The sequence below is a fragment of the Lepeophtheirus salmonis genome, chromosome 3 (genome assembly GCF_016086655.4).
Source record: "Lepeophtheirus salmonis chromosome 3, UVic_Lsal_1.4, whole genome shotgun sequence".
Classification (NCBI taxonomy): Eukaryota; Metazoa; Arthropoda; class Copepoda; order Siphonostomatoida; family Caligidae; genus Lepeophtheirus; species Lepeophtheirus salmonis.
This window is the reverse complement of record NC_052133.2, coordinates 14,677,708-14,700,283: the sequence shown is the minus strand read 5'-3', so window position 1 is coordinate 14,700,283 and position 22,576 is coordinate 14,677,708. Positions and strand designations below refer to the sequence as shown.

The window sequence follows — 22,576 nt, the reverse complement described above, 5'->3', positions numbered from 1 at the left end:
AGACAATGTTATCGTGTTCAATTTATTATATATTCGGACAGTCAAACTATTAAATAACAACCCTGCCTTCAGGCTGTACTGGTGAAGTGCTGGGTCCCATGACAGTTTAAATTTCTCCACTACTACTTACCTTAACATCAAGGAGCTCTTCTAATATCCCAAAATACAGCTCCCCACCGGGTTATCAATTTAGATTGTAACAAAAGTGAATTAATGAATAAATAAAGGGATTACTCCTACATGCCTTGTGCAATATTTTAAGCCGTTGATTCCATGAGGGCCTTTGGTATCATATATGTTAGAATTGGTTATAGATTGAGTTAGTTTCTAGCATGAGGTTACAGCAATTTGGCCTTGGAGTGCAGTGGTTCACATGCACAACCGCGGACCAGGATATTACAAGGGATCATTGAGACTCAAGTAAGCGACCGTGGAGGAATTTAACCTGCCTTGAGTACCAAATGTTCAATTTGGTCAATCCGTGAGTCGGGCTTTATAATAACATATTATAATAAGTCATTGATGCTCAAAAAAACGGTGGAGTTTGACCTGTCTTGGAACCCAGCATTAAGATGGAGCTTGTTTTTAAATTTTAGAAATGTTAAGTTGCTAGGATCGCAAAATTTTCCTTTTAGGTAAAAGACATGGCACATAAATTTTGAACGGGTTTGAAAAATATTTAGAGGCAGCTCAATGGGTCCAAAATTTTGAAATGTTACGAGTTTTTTTTATTCGACAGAAAGTGTTTTGACCTGAATATCAACTTAAACTGTAGTGTTACTTTATAATACAAAAAATTGAGTTAGACAAATTTAAGTTTTTTTTGCTTACGTTTCGTTTTAATTCGTCAAAAAGACTAAAGTTTCCCAATAGTTGCAATTTTTACTATATGTCTCCTTGTTTAAAAAATATTATCTATATTTACAATTTATGTTCCCAAAATCATTAGCAATGGTCAATTTATTACTTGAAGCAGAAAGAGAGAGTTAAATTACTAAAAATATGTCCTTTTTCTAACTTTTTTTCGATAAAAAAAGCCTTTATAACCTAAATTCCTCTTATATATCCAAAATTTTCGTACTAATCATTATTAAAAATTATTCTGGGGTAGTCTTAGTTGAAAGAATTTTAAAGCAAGATTATTATGGGCTAAACTTTAGAAATATCACAGCGTCAAGATTTGATTTTTTTTTCAATGATAAAACTTTGATAATGATAATATATTTTCCTAACTGATCATTCATCTAAATATTAAATATAATGTAAAGAAGTTCTAATAATTTCATTGCACATATGTTTTAAATTAAAATTGTGAAAGAGTTTTTTTCTTGAATCAAGGAAATATGAGCTTCGATTATCTTCGACCACTTGGAAGAAGAATTGGAGCTGCTGCTCTTCATCGGATATTATTAGACCACAATATTCTTTAATGAGACCGACTCCAAGATCAGCATAATCATTAACATCTTTTAAATGAACAATAGTATCAATATCTTATCGGTGGTCATCTCGATCATTTTATAAGTCAGGATCGTCTCAAGAAATTTCTCTTGGAAATACAGACTTTGAAACACTATCATTTATTTTTCTATAGCAAAATCTTCCAAGTTTTGTATTTTAATTCATTTGTGAGTAGAGAGCGGCCTTTCTTAAGTTTCATCACTCAAATTTTGTATGGACTTTGTTATACGTATTTTTGATTCTGAACTTAATTCACTGTCAAATAGAGCCTATCCAACAAGTTCCATCAGTGGTTGAATATTTTTTTTGATGTTGAAATTCGATATTTCTTAGTTAATGGAGGAATGTATGAGGAGTCATTATTAGGTGTACTTAATGCTTGAGGAGCCGGCATCAAGGCTTGGAGAGATACTCTCACTTTAAACACACAAATATTAGCAATCCTTGCTCTTCTATGTCTGCCAATTTGAATTGAAATCGAAACATCCGTATTTTTACGCAGTATAAAACTTTTGATAGGCATGGGGTATAGCAACCAGGTGACATAATTTTGACATAATCAATGGTCTCTTGTCACACATATTCTACAAGACTAGCTATCTCACGATCTTCAATTCTAGTATCATACTTACATTATATATGGAGGACCATTTTTCTTGAAATATTTTGAACATTTGAAGATCAAGAGAAGACGTAGGTCCCAAAAATGACTAAAATGCTGTGCTTATTATTAATTTCATACGATGGTGCCTACACGCATGAGGTACAAAGTTTTTCCCTTTTTTTTTTTTCAGAAGAAAAACTCAAACTTTAGGAGTCCTACCCGTATTTGAAATTTTTTGTATGAAAGCAAATACCTTGTATTTGATCATGTATTTTTCGTCATGAAAAATTTGAACTGAATAGACATACTCAGAAATTTATCTCAGTTTAAAATAAATAAGGTTGAATTACTTTACTTATTTATAAAAATTTTGCTATTACGACTTTTTGGATCAAAGAAAGGTCAGAAAATGGTCAACATCTTTCCGATGAGTATTTCTTAATACTAAACTAAAAATTATTAAATAGATTTAGCTTATAAAGTCTTTTTATTAAAAAATGTAAGTAAAAAATAGGAAAGAGGTCAAACTTATCCTAACTTAACAGGGTTTTTGTATTCCAATAATAAATCAACAATTGCTAAGAATTTGGGAAACATAAATTGTTGATATCATTTCTTTTAACAAGCATCAGATATACATACAGCAAAAAATGCAAGTTATGGTAGTCTCTGCTCTTTTTGAACAATTTGCACAAAACGTCAGTGAATAAATCTTAAAATATTTTCGATAGCTAATTTATTTATCTAAATTTCAAGTATTAAAAAGTTTTTTATAATACGAAGTGTTTAGATGATATTTAAGTTAAAAAACAAATTTTTGAAAAAGTCGTAAAATTCAAAATTTGTATACGATATCTTTGGTCTTAAAGGAAAAATTTGCAACCGTCCCAGCTCCCTATTTCTCAAATTTAAAAAATAAGGTCTACCCTACCCAGCACGTTAACTTCACTACCTGAGGATGAGTTATATTTTGGGATATTTAAATGGAATCTTTCATACCATGTTCCTTCAGACCTCAATTGTTTTATCATCTGAATATAATATAAATTACAAAAAATAGGCACAGAATAATATTGTCTTGAAATGAAATTCCTCACAGTCATATTGCCTGCAATGATGTTGCTCCACGAATATATTAGCCACAGCAAATTTGTCTCAGAGCAATAATGTATACCACGATTTTACCAGCAACAACATTATCCCAACGATTTTGTTCGCAACTTATTTAGTATAATCATTTTACAATGTATTATTAGCTAGATTATCAAAAGGATAAGTGATTCAAATTTTTTTTGGGAACCCCTTCTACAGCTTAAGCTAGCTTATAAACTTGATCAGTTCCTGGATATGCTTATCGCAATTTACAAAGCTGGTTTCATATATTTAAAAAAATTAGTTAGGCATATATGGTATTAAAAATAACTGACGTCCAGATCTATCTGACCTCAAATCAGCTCTTGGTAAGGGTAATTGATTCAATAACAAAAAGTTTCTCGATTTTCTACGGTCTCCCCTACATGCTATTTCAACGACTATTAAAAAAAAAAAAATAGAAGTACCACAATTTCCCCACATTTATTTTAAATAATATTTAATACGTCTTTAAAAAGAATACATTTAACATATTACTATTAAATCATTAATTTACATTAAATTATATTTGTCTGTTCGAAGGAATTGATATTCAATATCCCAAAAATACATGAATCGTAATTGACGAATAAAACATTTTAAATAATGACCATTGTAATTAATGATTCTCAAACTCTTGCAAATATTTTTTTATTTTTTCAACTCATATGTTTTTTTAGAAAATATTAACATTGGTATAAAGTATTTAAATGAATACTCCTCATCAACACACAGATAATTATTTTGTTTAATTTGTAAATTAATTATTATTTGTAATTATGCAGGTAAATCATAATTATGTATGTATACTCATAAAATTATTAAAAATCCGTTATTGTGTACAATCATGTGCCCTAAATAAGCTTATGCATGTACATCGCACATATAATATAATCTAGTTTATAAATAAAAATATGAAAAAAAAAAAATCGTCATGATGATTATAGTATTTTATTTAGGTTTTAGATATTTGTTCATTCACACACGTTCATTATTAAATTTGTAGTTTATGTTTGTATCGTAACAGCTTACACTCCTTCTTCCTCCCTCAGATCATTGATGTCAATGATGAGAGATAGGTCTATGTCACAGTGTCTCACTTCCTCCATCCTCTTCATGATATCCCTCATCTGGACTTTCATGAAAATGGGGTTGAATTGGTCTCTGAAGTGCAGGATTTCCGGGTCTGAGTCCTTGCATTTGTTGTTGATGCTGTAATAGGGGCTGTTGCTGTTGTAGTATAGGGTTCATCATGGGAGGTGTTGCAACGGATGTGACTGAAGAAGAGGATCCAGCACTTGAGCCTAGAGTTAGACTACCCCTTCCTATGTTTGGACGTGGTAAATTTGATACAGTTCCGGAACTGCTTTCACTACTGCTGTGATGAGGATGTGAGGAAATTTGCTGTATGGACATGGCATTGACGGATAGCAAGTTGAGGGGATTGGGTATTATCTTTGGCGGCATCACAGAGGGTGGATATCCAGCTGTAATGTACTTATTCGGCTGAGCGATGACGATCCCTGTAATGGGGACGTCGTTTCCCAAATTGGTACTCAGATATCTTGAATCTGTGTTCTTAAGAGAACATTCCTCCGTTTTGTCAGTACGAAGGACCCATACGGGATCCTCCTCTACAGGCATAATGTCCTGCGCGCTGCTATTACTGTTCTCTTCACCTTCATCGCTTACACCCGTGAACATCACTTTTTTATTTGTTCCCTTAGTTGAGGGATTGATAATGATGCTTCGTCGATCAATGGATGCAGAACATTCTAAAGTACCTTGTCGATTCGATCGGAGCACAGATCTAACAGGACTAGCAGCCACATTCGCTAATGTTAGATCAGTTGCTGAGCCAGGTCGTCGAATTGCCCTATCTGCGTCACTGAGATCAATTCTAACAGCAGACTCTGCAATATTATTATTGTTATTGAGGCTGCTATTACTCATGCTACTCGAGTTTCGATTCTTGTAGCTATTTCTTCGTCGTGAAGAGGAGCTACTATTGTTCATTGATAATCCAGGTTGGTTGGGGAGTGTATAAAAAGGTCTCTGGGAGTTATCATGGCCTCGAGAGTCACTGCTGAGATCATCTAAACTGGAAGAGCGTGATCCATTTTTAATAATGGGTAGGTTAGCATCTGGAGGAGGAGGAAGATCTGGAAAAAGGTAGTCATCTCGCTTCTTTTGTTCATTCCGATCATAAATAATGTTGGAGTGTTGGGCAACGTCCCCGTTCTCAATTTGGTTGGACTGATGGCGATGAGGAAGATTTGGTTTGTGTTGATTAGCATAGCTATTGTTCATATTATAGCGTGGAGGTTGACGAGGTAAGTATGGATACCTGGGTGTGGAAATTGTTGCATTTGGAGATGAACGTGGAAGAGTTATTGAGGTTTCTAGGCTCATGGGAGTCAAAATATTTTGATGATTTGGGTGCATGGAATTGATGGATCTGGGTTGAGGGTAGTTACCATTTAGATGAGGTTGGGAGGTCGCATAGCGAATAAGATCAGTCCTGGGATATCCTGGCATTCCTCGACTCATGGTCACATAATGAAGATTATTGTTGCTGTTATGCATACCAGGGTACACATAGGGTCTGGAATTGTAGGGATTATTATACTTTTTGGGATTCCGCAAGGAGTTTGACCTGTAGCGCATGTTCTTCGTTGGACTCTCTTGGCTCATCACATCGCCATTTGGCATATTGTACATGGCATGATTGTTAGTATCAAAGTAATTATAGTTTTGAGAAAGTGGCGGATAGCTCCCGCAGTTCCACTCTCCTCGAGAGTGTGACAAATGCATCTGATTTCGAGGGCAATCTCGGATATGTTGTGCTTCTTGATAGGGAGTAACAAACCGTGGAGGGATGAATCCCATATTACCAGCAGATGGATGTCGCCATTGTGGCTCTCCACAACATCTGCATAATGGCTCCGATCGGGATGCCGGAGGTGGAGGATGTTTATAACTCGGAGGTCCATCCATATAATGTGACCTCTCAGATAAACTGGAATGTCGAACAGCTCGTGGTGTCCTCCTTTTCCGTCCTCCATATTCGTCCTCATCTTTATCTCTGTCCTCCTCCTCATCATCAGTCATGTGGTTGCTACTGCTGATATTAGGATTATTACTGTTGTTATTTGGCCCGTCCTTGTTTCCGTTACATTTGGAAAGAACAGAGGAGCAAGACACACTTCGAACAGCGGAGGTGAGCTCCATTTCTCCTGGAACAATGAAATCCACTGTTGAGCGCTCAATATATGAGTTTGAGTTTGAATTACTATCACAGTGAAGGGCTCTCGAAAGACGAGATTTATAGCGACGTGATCGACATTGGAGCACCAAGTAGAGAATCATTATAATGATAATTGTCAGTACAACCACAGCAGCTGCTCCAAAGCCCAATATATACTCCACCTAATGAGAGGTAAAAGAAAAACATTAATAATCATTTTATATTTAACAAAAGATCTGAAATAAATATTTATATATTTTAAATCAATCGATCATTAATAAAGTATACCATTTAATACCATTGTTAGAGGTAATAATATTTCTCTTAAAAAGTAGACGTATTGATCTCATAAAAATTATGACAATAAATATGTATCTATATAAAAATATTATAGGTAATTTATTTAAATTAATGATCCATTCCGATTTGTCATTTAATTTATTTAATTTTTATATATTGTTCAATCGTTTGGAAACAAAAAATTATTGATTTCTACAAAATTTATAAAAAATCACTGAGTACATTTTGTAACATAAATATAAACATTTACTAAGTAATTTGTTTTGTCAACTGCCAAGTTTTTATTTTGTCAAAAAATTTAGGCACTTGGATTGATTTTGTTCTAGATTTGTACACCTCAAAAAACATGTAAAATGTCCATTATAACCCTCAATTTCTATTTTTGTGGCTTACAGAATTGAAATTTTGATCTACTATTAATAAACCTTCATAACTTGATGAATATACAAGAATATTTTTTTTCAATTAATAGTCTTTAATAACTTTTGTAATATTATTTTTTGAATATAAGACTTTTTTATAAGAAAGTTCTATATCTTCACTTTATGACAAATTATAATTTTACCATTCTAATATAAAATAAAGCATTGATTAGACTTTTCAAACTTTCAAAAATGGGTCTATTTTTTGTCATTATTTTTGACGATAGAAAACCGGTTTCGGATTAAGAAAAAGATGGAAAAATAATTAAACAATGTTTGAATCTGGAGATATGTAATTACAAACTAACCTTGAGTTATTTTCTTTTATTTAGATTTTTCAATACAAAAATATCACTGAAACATGTAAATCCTGTCAAAAAAATATTTAAAAAAACTATTTGTACATAGAATTGACATGTTTGTAATGAAAAAACTAGGTTTAAAAATATAAAAGAAAAAAATATTGTCGTGGATACTCTTTATTTATTTTTGCTCATTATTTAATAGGTTGTCTTGATGTTAACTTATTTCTATGAAGCAAGCATTATCTCCTATTTTTATTGTAAATTGTTTTAAAAATACATAAATATATATGAATTTAAATATAATTACCATATTTTCTTTCCATTAATGCTATTTAAAAATACAAGAGGGTCTACTCCTTATAGCAGTAATTCATTTTCTCTCCCCAAAATCATATAACAGGGAATTGATATTAAAAAAGGTCTTAGTTCAGGTGTACCATAATTCTTCTTTATGCACTCTTTTTTTCCTTACAAATAATGTCAACTCTGTCTGTAGGTCACTATTTTAAGAAAATTCGGATTATATGTGAAGGTCTTTCTCATGTTTCTTGGGATGAAAGATCAATTACACACCATCTCAATCAAAGGGCAGAAAAAAAAGTAGCAATGGTAAGATTTGTGTAATTTGAATGCTGATTTGTTAAACTTGACTTAGCTAGATTATTAAGAATGAAACAAGTGTTCAGAAAAAAATGATTTTCCGCCTCTTTTTTCCAATCTTATTTAAGCTTCTTACATGTGTTCAATATATACCCAATATATGTATATGTATACCCAAAAAACTGAAATGATTTATTAATGGTTAAAACTTGTATTCAACACGGATGTCATATTTAATCTTTTTATTGACATCCCTTTCAATTTCCTCAAATAACTTTTACTTAGAAACACCAAAAGTCTATATACTTAAAAGAGAAAGAAACCATCATTATATGCTGGTTTTCCATACATAAATAATGGTATTTTCTAGAAGCTAAACCCTGAGTATAAAAAACGGTTCTGCATTGTACCAAGAATACATTTTAAATAAAGTTTCTATACACAACACCTCAAAGTTGTGTATAACACGACTTTAAATTTGTACTATCATTATGAACAAAAAAAACAAACTTATCTGATTTATAAAGCTTGTTTTAATTTTTTTTGGACAAAGGAAGTTATGTGGCTGTACTCTGTACTTGGAAGAAGAAAAACAAAGAATATATAGACTTGTTCAAAACTATTACAACCCCTCTCATTTTCTGTTTCTGGTGATCAACAACCATGTAACATATACAAGAAGGTGTAAATAAAATTGTTATTATTTAACTTTGATGACATGATTAACATTTTGATTCTATTAATATAAATGTACAATTTTATGTTTCACTAGAGGCGCGATAAATGTTGAGATAAAAAAAACAGTTGGTGCGTGTACTTTGATAAGTTGAATCATTATTTTCTATTACTTATGGCTAATAATTGATAGAATGAAACAGATAACCCAAATTTCCATTGCGTGTGTGCCCACTCACATCAACAAAACTAGCAGTCTGTTGTATTGAATGGGATGTTGGGAGAAAAGACTGTTTAAAAACGCTGCTTATAGACTTTATAGCATCGATATTTAACAATTAAAAAACGTCATTAATTTTTTTTTCTGTACTTTTGATGTTGAAGATGAATGGGCACGATACTTCTAGATATGGATGTGCAATAGTTTGAAATCCTGGTGATTATAAAATGCAGATTTTATTATGAATAATGGAAAATCATGAAATGTAGCTTTCTAATAATAATAAAAAATAGCGTCTACCCCACGCCACGTCGCTGTATTAGAGTCCTATACTTTTTATTTGAGTTTACGTTCGCTTGGATTTCGAGCCTCTCCATATCCTTACATATATAGGTATAAAAATTTGTTTTGTTTTTATTTGATTTTTATTTGTTTATTTTTGTATGAATATTTAATTCCTCTTTTTTTGTATGACCTCTCAAAAATAAACTATAAATTGATTACTTTTTCTACTGCATGTTCACAACTTTGTGTGTGGCATGTTATTTTGAGAAGTAGAAGCAGTTAAGATACAAAACTAATCAGTTGACTTTGAGGAAGGACTACTGTGATAAAAGGTCCTGTGACGTTGTTCCAATCCTGGATATTAATAATTGAAGTGCTTCCTAATTGAGGTTAGGTGAACAGTATGGTCGTACACTGATATCTCCCAAATCACTTTTATCTCTTATGTCTTTAATTTTTGATATCCTGAATTGCCTATCTTCGTTCTTAGAGCTTGATTGTAAAGATAGTAACACATGCTGAGAGTGAGCATGCCACACATCTTTCTCTACAAATTTCATGGCGATACTTTTTACTTTTTTAAATGTGTATCTTTTTTTAATATTCTGAATTAATTATATTTGCTATAATGTATGTGATGGACCGTTTAAAATATTGGAATCTACTTTAATTTATAACCACACATGCAACTTACAATTCGCAAGGAACTCGACTATAAGACGCAACTTTTTTGTTTTATCTCCGGCCATCCAATGCTTTGAGAATTAGAGTCGTACGAAACAAATTGCCTATATGAACCATATTGAATGTAAAACACTGACGATTTTAATTTTAAGAATTTATTCATCTGCAATTCCTAAAATAATCATTTTTGTAATGCGATAAGCATAAAATGGATCATTAGACAAATCATCAACAACTCTTTCAGACATTTCACGCAGTGGGAAACTTGTACTTATTTTTATGAATTTATGATTAAATTCGCAGTCGTGAACGTTACCATAAATAAGTTTCCCGATTCATAATAAAGAAATGGATAATAAAGTTGATATATATTATGCATATAATCTAGAACACCTGAAAACGGGTTATCTCAGCTTTTGAGACCATCGAGCTCAGTTATTATGTTTCATACCGGTAATTTATAGGTATAGAGTTCACAAACTAATTGAACAAGGCTATGGACCAAAAATTTATCCATAAAGTTGTACTCTGAGCATGTTCTACTATCTAATGTTAACTATCTAGCTCTATCAAGAAGATAGACAATTCGGGATATTAAAAATGAGTGACAAAAGAAATGGAAGGGATTTGGGAGATATCAGTGTACGGCCTTAATCTCAATGGGGATGTACTTCATTTATTAATATCCAGTATTCGAACAACGCCACTGGACCTTTTATCACAGTAAGCAGTCCTCAAAGTCAACTGACTAACTTTATCCAGAAAAAAAAGAAGGAATTAAATATTCATAATGAATGAAAAATATTCAACTTATAGAATATAAAAATAAAATATGCTTAAATAAAAAATCAACCTTATAAATTAAGGAATAATACATAAAAAATAATATTTTTAAGAGTTTAATTGACAGTTTTCGTAGTCCCAAATTATAAATTGGTTGTCTTATTTGGCGTAAATGAAGAACAAAAGTATATTTTTTAATACTATGTTGGGCATTTGGTATCAAATAAATGAGATGTAAGTAATAAAAATGATTAGAAACATCAAAATAAATGCGCGTAATACGCGGAACCAAAAAATTATATTTATTTATTGGAAGCATGTTTGGAACTAAAATACTCATCTCATGAGCAAAGTTAGAGAAAGATAGTTGAAATATTGTTGCAAAAAATATGTTTTATCTATACCACTTAAAAAGATAAAAATCTTGTAACTGTATTCAAATCGATAATTTTTAGGAAACAACATTAAAACGTCCTTTTTTTGAACATTTTATAAATTTTCAAATCAAAATGCGTCCATGATTTTCTTGTTTAATGCAATAAAATGCAGAATAAAAATATCCGGCGATACCAAATTCCCAAATTTTGTCATTACGGTAAACCCTAATCTATATATACAATTGACATGTTTGTAACGAAAAAACTACGTTTAAAAATTAGAAAAGGAAAAACGATCGTTGTGTGTTCTCTTTCTTGTTCATTATTTTATAAGTCGGGGGTGTAACATATCCCTAAAAAAATAGAAAAAATCGCCTATCTTTGCTGTAAATTGATTAAAAAATGCATCATAAAATAAATATATATGGATTTAAAAATAACTAGTGCAACCACACTATTTTAAATATATCCAATGAAAAATTAAAAAGATTTTAGTAATGTTTAATGTGTATGTTAAAATTATCAACCAAAACAATCCACTATAAACTATCAATATATAATAGGTAAATAACTATTTAAAATCTCCTTGTTTACAATTTTTTTTATTGATTTCTGTCCATTTTATATAAATCTAAAGAAACCTGCACCCCTTTTTGACACTCTTGAAAATCCATCACATAATTGACCTAATCAAAATACTGATTTTGTTTAGAATAAAACCATTTTTAAATGTTTGAATTATTGTTTTATTTAAATCTCATTGCCATTACTAACTTGCCAATTTCCCTTTTCAACCAAAATGAAGATACATACTAAGACTAACTCGCTAATCCTTTATAATTTGTATTTAGTATACGTTCTCCCTTTTTCTGTTAGTACAATAATTCATTTTTAGATTGCAATTTTTTTAGTGCATTTTTGAACCGACAACGCATATCTTAAAATAAACAACATTGAGACATGGGGAATCGATCTTTTTATATGAAAAAATCAACTTATTAGCGAAAACACAAATATCCCCTCCAGAGCACAGGAATTGTGTCCGATATAAATTAAACATAGCCCTACGTTCGCAGCTAAGAATTCTGAAAAACTTTTAACATATGTTTAAAGTCTCCGTTTTTAAATATATGCTGTTTTATTATTGTTTTTCTAAGCAAACAGATATCACACACCCAAATAAATTGTTTTAATACTATGTATGATTACAATATTTTCCTTCCACTAATGCTATTTTAAATGTAGAAGGTATATAGCAGTAATTCATTTTATCCCCCTAATTACATGACACGCAGCTTATATAAAAAAGGGTCTTATTTCATTGGTACCATATGTCCCACTCCCGCCTTCTTCTTGCACTCTTTTTTTTCCTTAAAAAATGTCAACCCTAGGGAAATATTCTACAGACGAAGCACAGAATCATCCCATCGAGGAAGTGTGAGCTCCTCTTTTATTGTTTAAAGCTATTTTATGCCCTATTAATTATTAATCATTGGTTTTTTTCTTTTGTTATATTTGAATATTTTTTATCAAAATGGCTGAAAACTTGGGATGAATAGTACTAAAAAAACAACTCTATGGACCTATGTATAATCAAAATACTTTGAAAAAAAATCCTGGAGAAACCTACTAAAATTAATAAGTTTAACCTAATCAATGAAACTTTTCTGGTTACATCAGTCCACAAGTACTCTGCCAAATTAAACTTTGTTTAAAATTAAAAATTGTTTTGAATTTTCTTTTTTTATATCTTAGTTAAAGGGTATTCCTACTATTTATATTTGGGAAGACTAAAGTAATTGGGTTAACCATATACGGGTTTTTAGCCTCTTGCGTTCTTTCTTTTTGAAGGAAAGGTTTTTAGAGATACAAGTGAACTTTGCTACAATTTGGTACAAAGTATGGTAATATTGAGCCATTTTTAAATCTACATTCAATATTTATTAATTAATTTCTAATTATCTGTTCTCCGGATTTTAAATTATGCTAGAGTCTATTTTGAATCGAGCCAATTGTTCAATTTAAAATTATGGCTTTAGGAAAATCCAAATATCTCGTAAAGTATTATGTCTACTTAATAAATTTCAATTGGAAATGTTTTTTTGATCCTTGATGTTGCACAAAATCATTTTTTAATCATTTCTATGGATTTATTTCATTTTAAATTTCGTAGGTTAAAAATTTAACCAAGGGTAACTAAAGTGGTTTATAAGATGATATTGAATTTAAAAGAAATATCTTCTCAGAAGTCTCTTTAGAACTTAAAAAAACGTAATTTTTTTATTCGAGTCATAAATAGATAAAATTCATTCTCAAATACATATAACTGCTCTAACTAATTATTACGTTTAATGTGTTAATATGGGAATAAAATAAGTCTTTGAAAAGTTCCCAATTTTGAGAACATCCTCTAGAAGGAGCATTTTTACTTATAATATGGTTAAGTACCTCAGTTTACCAAATGAGTCAGTTCAGTTAAAATTTAAGGCTTTTTATACCAGATAATATTTTGCCATTATTGTTAATGACAGATAGATTAAAGAGTTACCTATTCTTATAGAAATAAGGAGAACGAATACAGTAGCAATGAAGTGGATAGTTCTAACTTTCATTCTGACTTTGTTGTTGACGTCATTTGGCAAATATTTTTTAAATTTGTTCAAGAAAGGGATGTTAAAATTTTGTGAAGTAAATACCGAAGCAACAGACGTTATGGTTGATCTTGCGGAGAGTATGAACTGTGTGATAAATCATCTATAAAAACCTTGAAGGAAATGTTCTTTTTGACCAGTATCCTTCTATAATACTTTAATGGGCTGCGTTGAAGAATAGAAAAGGAAAGAGATTATGTATAGACTTAATGATATAACATTTCATCTTCAATCACAACCCTCAAGATCTTATAAACTTGCTTCTTGGCCAAATTTTTATATCTATAATACTCTTTCTTTGTATTTGAGTAGCTTGCAAAGAGCTTTTAACTGATATGAAAAAGCCGAGAGTTCTTATAAAGATTAAGCTTATACATTATATAATATGAGTATAAGAGATCACTTTTAAAAAATGATGACATCCTGGAGCATCTTATAAATGGAATACTATGAGATGGCCTCAAGGAATTCAATTATTTTTATGCTCAATATAAAAACACCCATACATTTTGAATATGTATGTATATTTCATTCTATGACCCACTCCCAATTTACTTACTCCATTTATTTTTGGACAATAACATGGAATTACATTATAAAGTATCTCATTCCGTATTTCAAGGGACTTATGAGTGGTATTCGATGCCAATGATGTCTATTGTATAATATAAAGTCACTTTATGGGATATATAGATATTTTATAAAAATAAAAGTCCTCAATTCCCGCATTTTATATACATATGTATGTATTTGCAACAAGAACTGGGGTTCAGCATTGTGAGTATAGTTAATATTATAAAAAAGAGTAAATCGGATTAATAATGCAATATTTTCATGCAAAATAAATATTATTTCCTCCGCTTCCAATGAAATAAGAAACATTTTTGTTGAGTATTTCATGCTACAAATAACACTGCGTAACTTGAAGGAAATGAATAGACATATAATTATTGAACAATGAACATAAGTTCGGATAAAGATGATTCTTTTATTCTGTATCAAGAGTTAAAATTGCTGCCAGGAAATAATTATTATTCTTTTGTTCTTGAAAAAACTCTCAGGATTTGTTGTGGTGTTACAAGTGTAAGTTCTTGTTGGACTTGGAGTATAATTGAGGTTCACATCTTCGTAATTCCTGCCTATATCATTGCAAAATAATGAGTTGAGTTTTTGCTTATTTCCTTGATCTCATATCTGCTCACAGCTAATTCAATGAAACGTCATGACAAATAAGCTGCTTTCTTCCCAAACGGTTTGTACAAGTTACAACCAATAAATGAGATGAATTTATTCTTTAATAAAGAATTTACAGTACTTGGGATAAGGCTAATCCAATAATTGAACATTCCATGGATGGCCCATTTATTAATACTGTAACTTCTAACTATTTTTATACAATTGACTTAAATATAAGTATTCTGTTGCACATTATAAAGTTCAATTGCTCACAGTTATGCTATTCAGAAATACATGATAATAATAATGGGATTTTAATTCATCAAAATGTAATGATAATATCAATTAATAGCTATTTGGTACTTAAAATGACTAATACTGTAATTAAATAATGCATTTTAAGACAAAGAAGATGCAACTTGTACAAGCTGCAACTTGTAAAGACATCATAGCTTGTACAAAACAAACATAACAAATGGCAGGATTATCTGCAATAATAAATGCAAAATAATGCATACATCATTGCCTATTTATAGAAACTACTAATAAGTAAACAACAGATATGCCTCATTGTACAATACATCTATTCGAAACATTTTGTGTGAGAGAATGCCAAATATTCTATATATTAGGGATTACCCGAACTCATGCATACTATGTTATGTAGCGTGAAATCCCATATTATTATATACAGGATGTGCAAACTATTTATGCCGCCACTGATTTAGGCTAATTATAACAGCATCAAATGCATTTATTTTAATTTTATTATTGTTATTACATAGTTTTTGCCGGCCTTATGAAATGCATTGACAGGCCAATGGGCTGCATGTTGAGAATCCATGGGATAAGCAATAGTCTCACATTTGGCGAAAAACATAAGCCAATTAAATAAATATGTATTTGTGTATTTTGGGCCATATTTTAGCTAATACAAAATAAGGACATTTCTTTAAGTTGAGTCTGGATTACGTTTGTATTTTCGACGAATTACTGTCAATTTATAGGAATAAATTACTCAGGTATTGTTGTAAATTGCACGTAAAGTAGCCCAAAATTCATTATCACAATAAAAGAATTAGAAGTCGATAGATTTTACTTCAAAGGGGCCATACCGTGCCAACCATGATGATACATTCATTTTAACACACAATGTATTGAAGTCCAAGGCAAAATCCTGGGCGAATCAGAATACAGGTTTATCAACTAGTAATTGAAACCCGAACAACAGGTTTTAGTCAATGTATCTGTCCTCATAATTGATGGGGAGTTCCAGGCGATAGAAGAAGCTGCTGCGGACTCTCTGGATGTACTCGACACTCATGGATGTCCAGGGCTAGTTTACAGAGGTATTCAAGGGGTTGGTGCTGTTGTGGCGTCTTCTGCAGGTCGTGGACTGTACGTGTGTCTAGATGGTATAGTCTACGGGGTTGAGGTCTGGGCTCGGCGACGACCAGACATACCTTGCCATAAGTCCATGTTGGTCTGGAGAAACTCTTGGTTTTTGTTTTGCGGTGTGGGCAAATGCTCCATCTTTTTGAAAAACTAAGGGAAGATAAACTTGATTCTCATAATTTTGACGTACTTATCAGCCTTCAGCCGGTATCCTAGAGGGAACTGCATGGATTCATGGCCTTCCCGTTAGATGCAACCAGGCCTAACATCATCACTGAAGCAGGGTGTTTGGTGGTGGAGACATATCGGTGCTCCTGTGGAAGACATGGTAAACAGAAAAAGGTCTTCTCATCAGAAAAGATCACAATGAGTCAACTGGTCATTGAGTTCAAGATCTTTTTTTGCACGCCCCCCACGGACTTTTCTCTTCTGTTCCGTCAATAGAGACCATTGACTACGCCGCAGACACTTTGGTACTGCCTCTTTATAGAGTCCCGGATATCAAAAGATGGGGACTTGTTCATCTTCCTGACTATGTTAGCAATATCATCAAAACGCGTACGCATAATACGTAATGCATAATAATCCCGAAATAAAGCCATGTTAATTCAAATTGATCAATATTTCCATAAAACAAAATCCAACTTGGTAATTATCATTCACGTGCACACATACATGTGTAATAAATTTATTGAACAATTCTTCACAAAGCCTTTACGAAAAAGTCACTTAACATTATTTTTCATTCTTTTATTTCTATAAGAGAAAGTTTTACTCAAGGATCATTATTTAAATTGTTTTTTTTTCTTCAAATTACTAGTGTTTTTTATCCTTTTAAAAATAAAAAAAAATAAAGTAACTTTAGGATGTAGGCAATATCCCTAAAGTAAATTTATTCTTTTGAATCAACAAATTGCAATTAACATTAGTCTACCTATAATAAAAATAAAGAAATAAAGTTTCTATATATCTTTTTCGTTCTAGGGAAGAAACAGAGGAGGCATTCATTATTGGATGCTATGTTTAATAGTCAAGATTATGTATCCTTATGAAAAATGAGAATAGTTTCAAAGTTTGTAGAACATTGTTTAATTTTCATATGGGGTTGTATCGCTTAGAAAAAAAAAAACTATGCTTTTAAAGGAAAGCCTTGAAGTAGCTGAGTAGCTATTGAAAAAAAGAAAAGATAGTTGGCCTAATATTTAAAAAAAATTATGTATATTTGACGTAAAAAAATGAGGAAAAATGTATTTCCTTTTCTTAGTAATCTTTTATCCCAGCTTTCTTTTTTAATATCTTGGTTATAATGTTTAATATTCCCATCACTCTAATAAAAATCCTGAATGATTATGATACATTGGTATTAGATACGTCTCAAGAAAATATACTTATAAAATATTCATAGATAACAGAGCTCTAAGGATAATTTGATAACATTATATTAATTATATATATACATTTAACTAATTTAAGTATTCATAGCAAATGTGTTGACACACGCAACTCCATATTTTACCCAATCCTTCTTCTTTAAAAAAGGAAAGGTAGTTGACTAAAATTTTGTTAGCTTTGTACTGCATTATCCTTATAGAGTTTTAAAAAATATGCCCTGTCGGTATGCTGAAAAAAGAAAGAAACCAAAATAGATATGGATTTTTCCCTTTACAATTTGAAAAACATTTAGGATGTGAGTGCACGTTTTATTTGATTAGCTACAGGTAGTTACGCAAATAAGGAAATAAAAACCAATCCCACTTCGTATCAATAAATAAAATAAGCAGGAATGACTCCAATGTCGATCCTCAATTCTATTCAGAGTCCAACAAGGACTGAACAGTTTAACAACAATTGCTAAATTCAATCAATCAACGTTTTAAGAAGAGAATTAAGAAGAAAAATCGACAACCAACAACAGTATGCATTTTAATGTTAGAGACGTAGTAATAGTTATTGTTTTTATAACTTTTAACCCCCTTCACCTATATTACAAAATCTTGCATAGAAATGTTTTTAATCTTTATTTTATTATTATATTTTTGTAGAAAATATAATAAATAGCCTCTTAACAACATATTTATGTAAATTTCCTACCACTCTACATGTGTTGTGTCAGTCCTTATTTTTTTGGTCCAATTTAGGCTTAGGACTGTTCCTATCAGTGTATGGGACAAGTCCATAAGAACATCAGTCCTTCAGACTGTCAGTACTATAACTGAAAAAATAAAGTATGAGTGAGATAATGAAGGACAAAAATCTCTATAAGTTGTAGGACTGATGTACATCACTAAACTGGACCGGACCGAGTCTGAACTGGACTGCAGTCTTCACTCCTCAATAAGGATCGATACAACCCTACTACCATTTATCATATTTTTCCCTCTTCCCGACAGCAACTATGTTTGTAAATTTTTCTATTTATATAAGGTGAAATTGACTTAAGGTTTTTTTAAAGGAACATTTGCAATAATTTTTGTCAAGATACTCTAGTCTATTAGTGTTGGTTTTGGTCGGGAAATCCTAGACTGATCTGAAACCGTAATAAATTTTGTTGGACCAAATCATTTAAGCTCTTAAAAGAAGGTCGTTTAAGACCGATCTCATTGAAACAATACAATTTTAATCGGTTCGAATGCAAAAAATAAATTATTTTGGTCCCAAAAAAGAATAGCCTAGATTGAATTTTCATCACAGACACATCAAAGCCAATTTTAAGAATACATTATTCATGACATTATCATCTGTGTTTCATAAGGATATAAAGCGATTCATTGGCTGAGTTCTTTAAAAAATAGGTCCACGATTTGAAAACGGTCAAGTTTTTTTCAAGCTTTGAGACGGCATGAAGGACTGAAAGATCGGTCTTAATCAGTATAGAAAAATAATTTAAGAATTAAAGGAGATAACAATTGCTATCAGAGCGAGTCTCAACACTGATATTTATAACTACATATACTTCTAAAATAGCACTGCTTTCGATTAATTATCTAATCTGTAATATTAATGAAAATGCATTAAAAAAATTATTAGAAATAAATTATAGATAATTTTTTTATTGGGCTAATATATATAATTTGGCATATCTCATCAATGTTGCTTTTTGATTACTTTAATTTCATCAAAATAATGGATGAACTATCTTAAACTAAGAAAATAGTCTCCATGAATAAAAATCTTATTTTTGGAAAGAAAATTAAAGTTGTTACTTTTTTTTTTTGCAGATATAAAATCAAAATGACAAAAGTTTGCCGACTTAGTAAAAATTTAATTCTTTCATACGTTTTATTTATATTCTTTGTTAGAAAATTTGATAATTATAAGATATATATCTTCTTCTTATCTATGAGAAAACGTTAATGGGACATAAAGAAAAATGCCTCCACAATCATATACCAGGTGTGAAAATATAAAACTAGGATTTTTTTATAGAAAGTACAGGCTTACTGTATAAAAATGATGCATAATATTTTCTTCTAAGTATTGCTCATTGCTAGCTTTAAATTTCCCACTTGTTCGACAATTTGTGGATACCACCTCAAAAAATGGTTGCTCTTTGAGATAAACCAACCATCTAGCCATTTTAGAACATCTTTGTACGAAGTACTGTGCTGCTGAGCAAGTGCATATCCTATCGATGCAAATAGGTGTTAATCAGACGGAGCCAAGTCTGGCGAGCAAGCCGCAGGCGAAAGTATTTCCCAACTAAACGTCTCAATCATTTCCTTGACCAGTGTTGCTGTGTTTGACGGTGACTTAGCACATTAACTTTGTGCTGCCTTTTTTTTGATATTATGGTCGTTTTTCAAACAAAGATATATTGAAATTGATCATTTGTTTATGGACACTTGTTCTTCTTGAGTTTGAGCGCTCTCAATTCATGGTCTTCAAACTTTTTCCATAATTTTCCATATTTTTCAGTTTTTGTTTTTTGGATAAACTTTAAAAAAAGACTATTTTATTATTATTCAAGAGGATAGATCAAAAGCGCGGGATTTCGTTGTTATCCCTCGTTGTTACACATTAATAATTCGAAAGTATTTTCCCCACGTTGCCTCTGCAGCTGCAATTGGTTCTCTTTGTTGAGTATGGAAACTGCATTTACCTCCCCTCAACCATACCCTATGTGGGAAAGTCATGGTGGTTAAGATCAGATGAAGAGTTAGTTTTACTGGACTTTGATTTCACTGTTTATATTTATTTGATACTATTGTAACTCTAAATAACAAATTTTATACAAAGTGTAGAAGATCAAGACCCATATATCAAACAAAATGATTAATATATTTTTTGTACATTAAAAGGTTATGAAATTCGCATAATATAAAAACATAGTCATCCTGACCATTCATGGGTAACAAATGATTTTTTATTTTGAACTTCACAAATGCTTCCATTCAAGAAAATAACTAATATACTTCCATAATTCAAAACTCCTTTCATATTTTTTAAAGAAATGATATAAATGATGGATTAATCAGAAATCCAAAATTGAATGGTTAATGGTTATTTTTAAATAAGAAGAAATAAATCATAAATGAAAAATAATTCGAAAAAATTGTTAAAATACATGAGTTAAAAGGAATAAAAAAATTAATATTAAACAAGACTTTCTTTTTTGGATACACAGAAATACTATGTATTTTCGCTTGAGTTGTTTTTGACAGTTGCCCCTTTGCCTTTTTAATTAAAAAAGATCATACATCTCCGCTTGCCCGGAGCAACCTTCGCATATTGAAACTTCACATAGCTATAATATGTTTTTGTCATATTTTTCCTTTTTAAAAAAAGTTGAGTATGTGATGGGGTAAAAAACTAGTCTTGCTATACGTTGTGATATTTATTGAATCTCTCAACCTTTCTTACAAAAAAAAAAAGGAAGAAAAAATGACTCAAAATCGCCTGGGAGTTCATTAGTCATTTTCAACTGAATATCTATTTTATATTTTATTGTAGGACATTGTTTACCACAAGACAATCTTCATTATATTTCTCAATAATGATGCCTGTTGATTTCTCAATATTTGCTTAACTAAATATCCCCATACCCTTTCTAGATTTTTTTTTTGCTAAATGACACCAAAGATAAGGTCAGAGTTAAAGTAACTTCGTTATTACTGTATATGTAATCATGAATATATATCAGCCAGTGATGTCATAGTCAATCAATTTCACCAATTTTTTAATTTTTTTTTCAAAAATATTTACTAAAGCAAATCATTTGTGAAACTGAGGTATTTCAAGGGAACAATATACGTAATATTGTTGCCTTTTAGAGAGGACTCTAAAATTTTCAACTTTTTTAGGACTGACTTTAAGTCCCATATTATCCATTAAAGGTGATAATTATTTAGAAATTATCTCAGTGGCGTCGCTAGCCCCTCAGGGGGAAGGGGGCTTGTATACCCTAAAATTTTCTGAAGCCCCATGTCAATTTTTTTCATATGTTATATAGGTATAAATCTCCTTTTGGTGTTATCACATGTGGATATCATATATGGAATTATAAATTGCCGAACTGATCAGTCAGAAATTTAGCAAATAGACGTATAAAATAACCAAGCATGTTCTTATGATATTTTTTTGGTCCTCTGAGGTTATTAAAACTATATTTTTGACCTAAAAAAAAAATCTTTTTTTCTCTTTCTATAACCCTCTCCTTTTTCCCGCCTCTTCCCTTGTGGAATGTATTAAGAGACTAAAACTTCCCTACTATTATCACTACTATGTGTAGTGAGTATTCTATTAATTATCAAGATATCAAACGTATTTACATATTATAAAAGGACTTATTTCTTTATATTTTTATTAAAATATCCCAGTGGCATCTAACAGAGGTAAAAAGGAGTCTCTTCATTCTCCTTTTCACCTCCTCTACACCCCATGATATGAACATTAAAGACATTTCCTAGATCAGATGGAGAAATTGTAATACTAAATTGATTACTTATACTTAATCAATGCAACTCCATCTGACTAATAAGATAAACATTAGAAAGAAAAAAACACATTAATATATTATGGTAACGAACAATCATATCGTTTCTCCAAACTTTTGGTTTATCATGATTGGGATTTTTCCATTGTTCAACAAATCAACGTTCAGAACACTCATGATAGTTTTGATCAAATCAACAGCTCTGAGTTTAACTAAATTCTAATTTCAGTCAACCAATCAACCTTTACAATCATTCTTAGAAGCAAAAAGAGTAGAAAAATCACAAAATAATATAGTTACCATTTTCATGCTCATAGAATAAGACAGT

General features: G+C 31.0%; 1 protein-coding gene across 3 annotated transcripts in view; it reads right to left on the bottom strand.

Annotated features, from left to right (window-relative positions):
• Positions 1-3,833: 3,833 nt before the first annotated feature.
• Positions 3,834-22,576, bottom strand: part of LOC121114098 (uncharacterized) — a 436,583-nt gene continuing 417,840 nt past the window's right edge. For all 3 annotated transcript variants that reach the window (XM_071887046.1, XM_071887048.1, XM_071887047.1), the window contains one exon: positions 3,834-6,625. In XM_071887046.1, the coding sequence (XP_071743147.1) occupies positions 4,283-6,625 (2,343 nt within the window). In that variant the 3' untranslated portion in view covers positions 3,834-4,282. The remainder of the gene's footprint in view (positions 6,626-22,576) is intronic.